General features: G+C 39.9%; 1 protein-coding gene across 1 annotated transcript in view; it reads left to right on the plus strand.

Moving 5' to 3' along the window:
• TXLNB (taxilin beta) overlaps positions 1-4,699 on the plus strand; it is a 50,635-nt gene extending 45,936 nt beyond the window's left edge. Inside the window, exon 10 of the mRNA XM_025997808.2 lies at positions 1,025-4,699. Within this exon, the coding sequence (XP_025853593.1) occupies positions 1,025-1,819 (795 nt within the window). The 3' untranslated portion in view covers positions 1,820-4,699. The remainder of the gene's footprint in view (positions 1-1,024) is intronic.
• Positions 4,700-13,324: the final 8,625 nt, after the last annotated feature.

Consider the following 13,324-nt stretch of genomic DNA (forward strand, 5'->3'; position numbering starts at 1 on the left):
CTGAGTCCAAAGCCATCCTCAAATCAGCACCATGCCTGCTCGACTACATTTCTTAAAGGCAGGACAAGTGTCTTGCTTGTCTTTGAATTTCCTCCCTGCCTGGCACATGGCAGGTGCAGAATATATTAGTGAGTTGATTTGAACATATTGAGAGAAGACACCAGCCTGAACACCCAGGGTATGTACTACTTTATAGACAGATATGGGGATGGATCTTTTTAACTCCTCCAACAGGCATTTAATGACTGATATTATGTCAGGCTCTGTAGCTGTTGAGACTACAAAGCCAAAGAAACATGGCCATTATCTGCGAGGCAGAGTTTAGAGGTGAAGGCCTCTCCATATCAACAGAAAAAAAAAAAAGTCTTGAAGGGTACAGAGTAGCACAAAGGTGGGGGCGAGGAGTGAGATGATGAGGAACAATTTCATGCAGAAACACACCAACATTTTTACAGAAATGGAGGAGAATTGAACAGTTTGAGCAGCATCATGAATTAGTGTGGGGGGAGTTTCTGTCATTATAATTACTGTTCTAACAATTCATCCCAAATTGCAACCAATTCCAAAGAGATGAGCTTATTATTCAGCAACATAAATCAAACAGTTGCTGGATTAGCATACAGCAGTTTATCTATAGACTAGATGAAGCTCTGCTGACAGCCAGGTCTTGCTCCATCTCATTCATTGTGCCATTAGAAGACTCCTAAGTCTTGGAAGCAGAAAATGCATCTACTTAGAGATCTGGGAGATTTGGACTGTGGCAGGGGGGAAGCTTGGCCATCTTTCTTACCCAAAGAAAAGGATACAGTGATTAAAATTCTACCAGAGTCTACCAGACAATGGAGAAACAGATTCGATGCCCCTGGCCAGGAGTCCGTCTGTTCAGCCACCATTCTGTGGTCAGGGCCCAGAGTCTGGTAGACAGATTCCGGACAAATGGTTTTGCTCGTCTCCAGAGAGCATCCTGGCAATGTTGCTTTGTTGTTTTATGCCTTTTTGGCTTTCTGTTGTTTTCAAATCACAGAAAGCGCTGAGAGCTAAAGAATATGAGTGCTTCGTGATGAAAATTGGGAGGCTGGAGAACCTCTGTCGAGCTTTACAAGAAGAGAGAAATGAACTCTACAAAAAAATTAGAGACGCAAAAATGCCTGAAAAGGACAACCAAAGTCAGCACACCTCCGACGAAGAGCCCGAGTCTGCTGTGTCTGGGGGTGCAGGGGTTGATGCCGAGGAAGTCAGTAGTGTTCACAATGCTGTGAAAAATCTGGCCACAGTCTTCATGGCCATTCATCATCCAGAGTCAACCCTTAACCAGTCCAAAGAAATCCAACCAGAATGCAGCAGTCCTCAAGAGGGTGGTGACTCGGCCCCCAAGGAGCCAGAACAATCCCCTCTGGGCCCTTTATGTCATTCAGAGAGTTCCCTGCCTCCCCTAACTCCTCAGGCTGAAGCCAGAATTGGCAATGAGGCAGAAGTGCCTCCCAGGCCCAGTAATCCCCCCGTGGGGTGGGGAGCAGAGGCCCAAGACTGGGGTCTCTTTGCAGCAGCCCAAGCTGATCAGCAGCCCCAGAAGCCAGAGGCAAAAGCTTCCAGTCAGGCCCCACAGTCCCCAGCTGAGGCTTCCCTACCAGTGATGGAGGCAAGTGGTCCTGCTCCACCACCCACAGCAGGTGAGCCAATTCCACCTGAGGTGCTTGCATGTGGGCCCAGTGGGCCGCCACCACCACTGGAAGAAGCAGCAGAGGGGCTACCAGGAGGGCCCTCAGTGGGCCCTGGGCAGCCCCCAGTGGCTGACACCAACCTGGAAGGAGTAGACTAAGCCTCATGGTGCCTTTGGAAGCTATTCTCCCTGACTTTACATCTTCATCATAAGACTGTCTTCTGAAGAGGCGCTAAGGGCTAGAGATGTCTAAGGGAAGAGACTTAATTAGAATCAAGACATTTTTAAATGTTATGCAGAGCACATTCAGCCTGTGCTATTTGTTCTCAATTTATAACTGATTTGGAGCTTTTCTGTGTAACGGGTTGACAGTATAATTTTCCCAAATGGCAACAAAACACACAAATAGGAAATTCCTACTAATTTTCCATTGAGATGGTATTTACTTCAATTTCTTAATCAGCAGTAAGATTTGGTGTTTCAGGGCTCCCACTATAATATGTAAATATAGAAAATGCAATGTTTCACTTATTTCCCTATATAGTTTTAATAAGTTCTGTAGTAAGTAATGGATGTCCAGGTTCCATTTAAACATTATATACATAATATATTCATATATGTAAATATACATATATATGTATATGTGTGAATATATACATATGTGTGTGAATATATACATATATGAGTTTATGTACCTATATGTGCACCTGTATATTTTTAATATATATGTATACAAATATGTGTGTGTGTGTGTATATATATATATATATATATATATATATATATATAAAACACATACATTTCATCCTTTTTTGGAGTTCTCTTGTGCAAAATATTTAGATGATAATCAAAAAAGTATCTCTTACTTGCTTGGGATGAGGGTAGGCTAATGCTCTATGAATCAGAAGTAGGTTCAGGATTCAGGTCTTTAGGCCATGTAACATTGGGCAAAAACAAGTAACAGGATATTGGGAGATCAATAAACCCAACCAACGGATCAAATGACTGAACAGCAGTTGGGTTAGACTGTGAGTGTGCAAAACACATATAGACACAAAGATGCCACAAGAAGTCGTAAACAGAAAAGGGGAACAGTCACAGCTGTAGACTGCTCACTTCTTCCAACTGCCTCTCAGACACAACTCAGCATTGCCTTGCAGCCCCATGTGGGGAAGCAGGCACTCATGGCTACCTGCAAGGAGTAGCCTTCCCACTAGAAGTGGGAAAACAAGCAAGAGCGTAGAAGGGTTGAGGGTCCTCCAATTGAGATGAGGTTATGCTCTTGTTCCCTGCCTCCTGTGCATGGGAGTCTTGAGAAAGAATGTTCACCTGGCCCTGCCAAGTCCCCAGTTCCCTCACTGTCTTCTATTGCTCTGGAGAGAGAGTTTCCCACCATTCTTGCTGTCACAGCTTTCATCTATATTCTCAAAACACCTGCACCTTTTTTGTAACCACTCCCCATCCTGGACTTTGCAGGATATTATACCCGGCCCTCGTCTCAATTATTGCTAAGTAGAAGCTATTATTGTTCCAAAACAGAAGTCCACGCAGGGTCTCAATAGGCATGATGAGGTGGCCAAACCAACAGGTTATCTACTTTGCAGAATTCTCTACAAAGAACAAATGGGTCCCTTCTCGAAATGTCTTGAAAAATAGATGAGGATTTAGAAGAAAGCAAAAGCTAGAGACACCTGGAGTGGTCCACATGAGTATTACATTACCATTGCTGGACAAGAACTTCTAATATCGCTGAGAGCATAAATTACTCGACCTAGGGGAGAGGGAGACTGGAACAAAAAAAAAAAACAGGAAACAAGGGAGCACAGGAGGACAAAGAAAGGGGAGAGGAGGGAGAAAAGGAAAAAAAAGGTCTAACCCAGCCCTACCTTAAAAGTTGAATTCAAGTAGAGAAATGGATAAAAGCAAGATTCTTTACTATTTATCCAGAAAATCATTCTTCAGTGTCACATGTGGCCGTCTGCCAAGGAATACAAAGTGCTTGTAGGCAGCAACCATATGCTACAAGAATTGTAAACTGCATAAGATTTGTTTAGAGAAGACTGTGAGGGTAATGACAAATGCTAATCAGGAAAAAAGCATATCACTATTGAAGAACCCATATATTTTTATTTATTTTTTTCCATGTATTTTTAAAGCTCGAAATATTTTTTTAATTTTTATTTATTTATGATAGTCACACAGAGAGAGAGAGAGAGGCAGAGACATAGGCAGAGGGAGAAGCAGGCTCCATGCACCGGGAGCCCGACATGGGATTCGATCCCGGGTCTCCAGGATCGTGCCCTGGGCCAAAGGCAGGCGCTAAACCACTGCGCCACCCAGGGATCCCCATAAAGCTCGAAATATTATAACCACAGATGATCTAGCCAAATTCAACATTACTGGAAATCTTAGAGATTTGAACATTCATTTAATTCAGAGCCAAATACTCACCGTAACAATCCAGGAGGGTCTCCTTTCCTACTATTTATAGATGCTAAACTTCCAAGAATGGAGTAAGATTAGATAATCATAGTAAAGTCTCAGTCTGAATGTTTAGTAAGAGAAACAGGCAGGAGAGGAGCCAAAATCTGGTAAATCAAATATTCTAATACCCAAAGTTCATGATTTTTTTTTAATCCAAAAAGCTTTCAGAGCAACACATTACTCACTACTGTGTATGTCTTGGGCAGAGTTTCAATACAATACCTTGCCTAAAATTTGCAAAGCTTAATACAGGCTCTGGGAGGATTATTTTAATATTCAAAGAATGTTTTATTATGGTCCTTTGTGTTAGAATTCGGCCTTATTAATTATAACAATAACTCATGAGACCTGAAGGAACAAGGAGTTTCTATTCTTTATCAAGTTCACGTAACTCTAGAGGTGTCAAGTCTACTTTCCAGAAACACCAGCATTATTTGTGTTTTCTTAAATTAAATAACTATAATTTATGTATATTAAAGTTACTTCTCTTCCCAAATGCTCACTTTTGTTACTTCTATGTGTGTCAATAATACCTAACAAAGATCATGGCTTTGTTTTTGTTGTTGGTTACATTTTTTGGCCTCTGAATAGAATGTGCATATAATGAACACTTTGAAGATCTTGAGGTGTGTGTGTGTGTGTGTGTGTGACAGAAAGAGAAGGAGGGAAAGAAGAGAGAGAGGACATGACTGCCCAGAACTAGTGAGAGAGCAAACCCCCAGCTCCTCTGCCTGACCTTCAGCTGCTGGTGGGTAGTGATCACATGGCCACTGCTTCTCTCCAGTGCCAGTCTCCAGTGAGATTGTTTCCACAGGGTTCTCTGCCAGATGAGCTCTCAGAAACACTCTGAGGAGTCAGGGAGTGGGTGTGGAAGGTGTCAACTCATTTTACCCCTACCTGGTCCTTCTAACTGCCCCAAGAGTTTCCCTAGGAAGACCCGAAGAGGCCTGACTGTCCTGCCTTTTGCTTCTACTCTCTTCCGAGTCTCTACTGATCCAGGAGGCACAACTAGAACAAAGCATTTGGTATGCTTGGAGAAAAGAATTATCTAGCTAAAATGGAGAAAAGATTAAACCCTACCCTTAACGCTGTTTTTGCTCCTTTTTGCCTGGTATAGATATACATTTTAAAAATAGCTCGCTCTCTCTCTCTCTCTCTCTCTCTGTCTCGATAATAAAGTATTATGTGTTTGTTGCAAAACTATTTGAAGCTGCTTTTCAATAAGATTAAGATATCATTAGGGGAGAAATCATTTCGGGAAAATGTCCTCAGCAATTTCTCCTCTAACCAGCAGTTAAATCCAATATTTAGGGAAAATAAATGTAATTTAAAATGTAAAGGGGACACCTGGGTGCCTCAGTGGTTGAACATCTACCTTCAGCTCAGATTGTGATCCAGGGGTCCTGGGATCCAGTCCCACAGCAGGCTCTCCGCAGGGAGCCTGCTTCTCCCTCTGCCTATGTCTCTGTCTCTCTCTGTGTGTCTCTTATAAATAAACAAATAAATAAAATCTTTTTTAAAAAACAAAAATAAATAAATAAAATGTAACGAATTGAAGTGCCCAGCTGGCTTAGTAGGGAGAGCATGTGACTCCCGATCTCGGGGGTCATGAGTTCAAGCCCCACATTAGGTGTACAGCTTATATAAAATGTAAAGAATTCCCTAAAAGAAGAGAGGAAATAACAATGATGACTTTGGTCTCTAAAATTTGTGGCCATCAAAAACTGGCAAGTAAGAGTTAGGATGCAAGCAGGATACATGGGTAAGTTTATACAGGGTTTAAACCAATTACATTTCTGTCCTTTACAACCTAAAAATCAAAGTTATCATTAGATCAGGTATGAGGGCATTCCATTCAAATAGTAGCATTTATAAATGATAGTAATAAAGATTTTTCTCAGTCCCATGAAGTCGTATCTTCAATACTTGAAGTGAATGAAGTCTCCTTGCTGATATCCCAAGAGAAGTTCTATAAATACCAGTTGCTGCTATATATGTGTCTGAATGTTCCCACATACACATACACATGCACATAAGTACACAGTGTAAAATCTGTCCAAGATTCAATGCTGCACCTGTCAGTGGGCCTTTACACCTGTATTTTCAAAGGATATTACTATTATCTTTCCTGATGAAGACACTATAAAAAGAAATCAGGAAACTGTTTATATAAGGATATCTGATAGAAACACTTAATTAGCAAAATAAACCTACAAATTTATTGATTTGTGGCACAAAAATCATTTGCAGAAGTCAATTCACTCTTCCAGAAGATAGGAAAGGAGATAAACCACCAGCACCACAGTCAGGTTGGCTACATCCAATTGCAAGTCCTTCTTCCAGTCTTTCTTCCTGCTGGATTTTAAAGGCTCACCCTTCCATTACCAGCCATGTCTATCCCATTCTTAACTTGAATTCTTTACAAAGTAATATAACATTTGATTACTTCACATCATAATTAAAATATACCTTGGTATAAAACTCATCCTGTCTGCGCTGACCATCAGTATGACATTTTATGTCAAATAACACAAACGCACTGCAGAAGCCAAGGAAGAAGACATTATGTCAAGATAGGGAAAGAAGAGAGAAAAAGAAGCTTTCAATCTGAGAACTAATACAATAATGAAAAGTAAAAAAGGTAAAAGTTTAAGAGCAATAAAAAGAAGACGCAGGTGGACCCTTTTGTGAAAGCAAGATGCTAAACGAGGGCAAGAACCATAATGACTTTAATGCACTCCCACACCACAGCTTCCACAAAGAGGATTCTTACAAACATATTTCTTAGTGCAGTGGGTTTTATTGGTTTTCTTTTTGTTTGCCTTTCTTCTAAAACAATAAATGCATTCTTTTCAGTAAATAATAATAATAATAATAATAATAATATTACATCATGGAACATGTAGAAAACAAAGAGAAATTACCCTGAATTCCATCACCCTACCCTAACTTAACCAGTGTCAGCATTCCCTGTATCATGATATATTTTACATTACATATCTTTTTTATTTAATATGATGTTAGTTTGTCTTTGGGGAAGTAAACAGTAGTCCAAGAGAGAGTAATAGCTATTAATTGCTACCAGATTTGAGTGTTGATGCTATGTATTCAAATCTGCTACACTCTACCATATAAACATGGAAGCATATTATGTTATCCATAGAATAAATATAACTAGGCAAATACAGTACACAGCATTCTCACATGCTGTTTGGACAAGTTATGCTACGCATTGCACTTAAATGTTCTACTGCATATACACAAGTTTCCAAGTAAACCTGGACATAGCTAGAGTGAACTTAATGCAGTTCAGAAAATAAATAAATGAATAACCAACTCTAGAGAAATACAAATGCAGTGAATGAGAAAACAAGAGAGAGAAAGAGTCAAACTCTGGTTTATGAACTGACAAGATACATATGATAATACTACAAACCATAGCATTGGCTAAATAAAGGTCAATGTTCTAGAATAAATCTAAACTCAACATTAGTGAGACAGTGTTTTTGCTGCCCTACTGAAATGATGGTCATCAACATTAACTACAGCCAATCTATTAAGTAGGGCCAGGCTAAAAACCGACATGAACCTGAGATTACTCTAACATCTACCAGGCAGATGCAACCAGCCGTGGAGTACTCAGAGATCTCATACTCTAAGAAAATTTGTAAGTCAGTATTCAAATTTATAGGAGCGGTACAACAAGGATGTCTTTCATCGTGCCCAAAGTCATGAGGTTAAATGTAAGTTGTAATGTAAGTTGTAAGTTGTAATGCTCTCCATAAAGAAAATTCATGTTCAATAATTTGTTTTCTTCACATTCTTATCAAGGAGTCATTCCCTGGAATAAAATCATGCAAGTCTGAGCAAGGTGTGAAGTGTGGGATAGCACTAGCCCAAGAACCAGGTCACTAAGTCCCTAGTCCCTGTTCTGCTGCCTACTAATGGGGTGACACTGGAGAAATAACATCTTTGTTCCTTCACCTATAAAATGAGAGCCTTGGACTACATTACATGATGGCTGAGGGTTTTGACATCTCTGATTAAATACTCAAGAAACTTAAGAAGTTATATAGAGCTTCCACTACTCAGGGATAGTTTTATTCTAAGAGATCTGCCCATCACCTTGGGCTCTTCTATTAAAAGTCAGGCAAGGGGAAAGAGACAACATTACCCAAATAAAAAAAAATGTTTTTAATTTAATTTATTTTTTTAAGATTTTATTTATTTATTCATGAGACACACACAGAGAGAGAGAGAGAAAGAGAGAGAGAGAGAGAGAGAGAGAGAGAGAGAGAGATTGAGGCAGAGACACAGGCAGAGGGAGAAGCAGGCTCCACGCATGGAGCCTGATGTGGAACTCGATCCCGGGAGTCCAGGATCATGCCCTGGGCCAAAGGCAGGCACTAAACTGCTGAGCCACCCAGGGATCCCCCTATTTTTCATTTTAAAAATGAGAGGAAATCACAAATTCTTGGATTTCATCAACAAATGCTGAAGACCTTCTATGAGAGTCTGTACTAGCCCTGGGATGGCAGTGGTTACAAGGCTAAAGAAAGGATCTCAGGACCATCCATAACTTGACTCTATCTGCTCAGGACCAGAATGCCTGGTTGAGCCTGAGGATTCCTGGGGGACTCAGTACCAAGGGAAGGGGCTACAAGAGATGCTGAGAGGCCTCATATGCCCCTTCATGTTCTGCAACCAAAAAGCAGCACAGTGACTTCCAGCAGCATCTTTATCACAAATGGTACCCAGATCTCCAAGTGGAAAAGTTGTGCTCCTGCTAGAGAAGGAGGGCTTTATGGAATGTGTGTGTATAACTTGTGTGAATGAGTGTGAGTTCATACTTGTATGTGAGGGTATGTGTGAGCATATGTGTGTAGCATGTGCCAGTATGTGTGTGTAGTTTTGTGGGCATGTGACATATGCATACAGTTCTATGTGAATGTTTATGACTATATGTGATAGTATCTATGCATAATAAATTGACACGGCCTATGTAAGTGTGTGTAATGGTGTGTGAGTCTATGGCATGTGCGTGATAAGACTGGGAACTGAAAACCTGAACACCACAGATGTGATTTTAATCATGCGGCTAACTTGTTTTTCATAGGATCATGTCTTGTTGCAGACTTTTGTTTGCATGACTAATCCTCTTGTTTACAGTGGCATAGGGTTTGTCCTTTTTTGGCTGACAATCTGCCTTCTAAGCAAACAGGATGGTGGGTGAAGCTGCAGCTGCAGGGGCATCTAGTCATGAAATAATAGCACACACAGCCAGCCCAAGGTGATAGCCCCCACTGACTCACACCTCTCATCCTTAGGCAAGGCTACGGGTATGTCTTGAGAAATGCTCAGTGCTATTCTTCACATAGACCAGCCACAGCTTGAGCAGGGAACACAAGAAGTGGTAGCAAACAGGCCAACTTAATTCTTGTCTTTCTAACTAAGAGAGGACCTCCTCACATGACCGCTATTTCTAATAAAGGTGGCATCCTTAGAGACAGACTCATAGTCTCTTCATCCAGCTGAAATCAAGCCCCTGAATATTACGAAGGTTTCTCTGAATCAAAAACCAAAGAAACAGTGTCCAATCTAAATTTTAATCATAAATGAAGGTAGCAAACCAGAGTTGATTGCAGCTGCTACAAGCCAATCAGCCATGCCCATGACTCATCCTTTGTGTGGAGAGATTTTTTGCTGTGATACAATTCATCTCCCAAAATCTAGCTGCGTTGTCAGAGTTGGACCATCTGGCTTCTCCCTTGCTCGTTATTAGAAAACTGATCCAGAAGTTCTCCAAATCAGTCTGGGACTAATTTAAAGCAATACCCAAAGGAAGGAGAGTGAAAGCTTTTTTGACAAATTAATTACCTGCCACACAAGTTAACTGATGATCTTCAAAAGTTAAAGGAATCAAAACAACTAAACATTAACAAAATTTAAGGCAAGAAATGAATGGCAGAAAACAGTCACAACAAATACAACAAAGTATCAATATCCAGGATTCAAAGAGAAATCACAGAAAGCAATAAGAAGAGACGAACAACCCAGAAGAAAGTGGGAGAGTCAGAAGGTGAGGCCTACCAGGCTGCAGGTGATGAGGGGCAGGGCCATAGTAGTCTATAGAGAATCTAGAAACAGGAATGAAACCAACTCCGAGACAGTTTGCTTTTTACTACCACCACGCACAGCAATCCTGAATATCACCATGGAAAGCTGTCCTCCCTTCCGGAGACGACGCTCCCACTATGTATCCCCCATTTGCATACCACTGGCATGAGACATGATGGGTAGTTCATAGAAGAAATTCAAATGACAGAAACATATGAGGCCAATAAAAACAACAAGAAGACATTCTATTACTTTTGCCCATTAGACTGAAAAAAATTAAATATTTATAAAACTCAATTTTAGCAAGGATGAGAGCAAATGGATACATTCAGGTACTATTGGTACAGGGGTGTCTGGGTGGCTCAGTCGGTTAAGTGTGTGACTTCAGCTCAGGTCCTGATCTCTGGGTCTTGGGACTGAGCCCCAAGTCAGGCTCCCCAGTCAGCGGAGAGTCTGTTTCTCCCTCTCCCTGCTCATTCTCTCTCTCTCTCTCTCTCTCTCAAATATAAATAAAATCTTTAAAAAAATTGTTGGTATATGTCACCACTTTCAAAAATCTACAGACTGTTAATGTGGATGAGAACTAATCGCTGATTGTCAAATAAAGGTATAAAACTGCAAAAAAAAAAATTGTTGGTATAATATTGGGTCACCTGTCTTTTTCTTATCTATTTGTAGGAGTTCTTTTGAAAGGCAATTTGGCAATATGTACTCAATTTTTCTAGTGTGCAAAATAAACATTATTTGGCAAAGAACAGACATATTGTTCTTGCCTACCTGCACCTTTTCCTTGGAGGAAACACTATCCCATGGATACATATGATCTAGATGGCTAGATGGGACCATCAATCACAAAGTCCTAACAGCCCCCCCCCCCCCCCCCCCGCCGCAGCCTCAGGGCTGGGCATAAAACAGCAGACCACTTGGCATAGTATGTAGTGGCAGCCCCAGGATCTCCACAGAGGAGCTTCTGGACGATGATCTGCTTGAAAGAGGGGCAGGAGGCAATTTGACTTGTCTTAAAGCTGCAGTTGCTTCATGGCAGCCACACTGTTTTTATTCATGTTATCTTGGGGTTTATGGGCACCCAAAAGCCCTCTAATCCAGTGTGCCTAAATTCACCACGAAAGGTCCAGTCTAATCAATTGGTTCTTTCTGCTGGAATTCGGCTGACCACATGGAGATAGCCTGTGTGCAGAATAATGTCCAGAGGGAATGAATGAAGTCGAAAGACAAGGAGAAACACATTCCTGGTAACCCTATTTGGGCTCTTGAATCTAGTTGGTCTTTTCAGATCAAATAATTTCCCTTTTTGTTAAGAGGATGTGAGTCAGGTTAGTCATTTGCACCCAAAGAGCTCTGAGTAACAAAGATGAGGAGAAATTTAAATAGGTGAAGTTGGGCACACCAAAAGGGAGTTTTAAAATTGTAATAAAAAAAATAAGTAAAATTGTAATAACAGAATGTGTATCAAAATATTTTTAAAATCGTATTTATCACTTTAATTTTTTAGATTCTCTTTAGAAGTTTTTTTATTGCAAAAATGATGAACTAGTACAACATAAATTCTTGAATGTAACCCATCACCCAGGTCAAGAAACAGAACACAGCCAAGCATTTTAGAAGTTCCCCTTCCCTTCTCCATCACTACCCCACCCTCCTCTCCAAAGGAAGCCACTCACCTGATGAGTAATGACATGGATTTGTTTTTGCCTCTGTGTGTGTGTGTGTGTGTGTGCATATGTGTGTTGTTTTGAGTTTTTTTACTTTATAAAAGTATTATTTTGCATCTGCCTTCTTGTTTGCTCATACTGTGTCTGTGAGATTCATACATGTTATGCCTGTAGGGGTAGTTCACTCATTTTCATTGTCATAGAGTAATCTGTTGTAGGACTATACCACAATTTACCTGTCCATTCTAATGTAGACTGACACTTAAATTGTTTCCAGTTATTGACTACTACAAATAATGTTGCTGTGACATTTCCTAAGTGTATACTTAGAGAAATTGTTGGGTTATATGGCATATATCAAATAGCTTTCCAAAAGGAATGTACCAATTATTTCAATGATCAGTGTATGCGAGTTCCAGCTGCTCCTTGTCCTCCTCCTGGGATCATCAGCCATTTAAACTTTAGCTATTTGGATGTGTGTAGCAGCATCTCATTGTAGCTTTAATTTGCCTTTCCTGGATAATTAATGAGATTGAGCCATCTTTTCTTACAATTATTAACCAAGTGGGGAGATCCTCTTTTGTGACATTCATATTCATGATTTTTTTCCCCTTTACTTTTTTCCTATTGAGTCATCTGGTTTTTTTCTTGTTCATTTGTAGAGTTCTTTAGACTTCTAGAAAGACTTTATTAATTAATGTAATTACAAATAAATTCTACTCTGTGACTCTATGGCTTTTAGTCTCATAATGATACACTTTGATAAATAGAATTTGTCAATTTAATCATATCCAATTTAACAATCTTTACCTTTTTGACATGTGTTTCCTGTTTAAGAAATCTTTGTCAACCTCAAAATTATGAAGCAGTTCAAAGTTTCATGTTATCTTCTAGAATCTCTATTCTTTTATCTTTTACATTTAGGTCTACAATCTACCCAAAATTAATTTTTGAGGAGAAAGTGATATAGTGGGTCAGATTAGTTTTTTCCTAAATGGATATGCCACCCATCAAGCTCCACTTATTTAAGCAAAACATTTTCCTCCGCTGCTTTTTTAGTGCTATCTTAGTCATAAATTGAATGTCCATTTGTGGGTGGATCTCTTTCTAGACTCTCTGTTCTGTTCCGCTGGTTTGTTGTTTATCCTTGCAGCAATTCACCGTTTTAATTACTATAGGTTTATAAGTCTTTATAGCCAAGAATCCATGTCTTCTACTTCTCGTTCTTCAAGATAGTGTTGGCTATTCTTAAACTTTATTTCCTTGTTTAATTTAGAACCAGCTTATCATTCTACACATGCGCACACACACACGTTTTTATGAAGATTGGATTTAATTGATAAATCAGTTTGGAAAGAATTGATATTTTACAATATTGAGTTTTCCAATC

This window comes from Vulpes vulpes, chromosome 1, assembly GCF_048418805.1.
Source record: "Vulpes vulpes isolate BD-2025 chromosome 1, VulVul3, whole genome shotgun sequence".
In the NCBI taxonomy this organism is placed as follows: Eukaryota; Metazoa; Chordata; class Mammalia; order Carnivora; family Canidae; genus Vulpes; species Vulpes vulpes.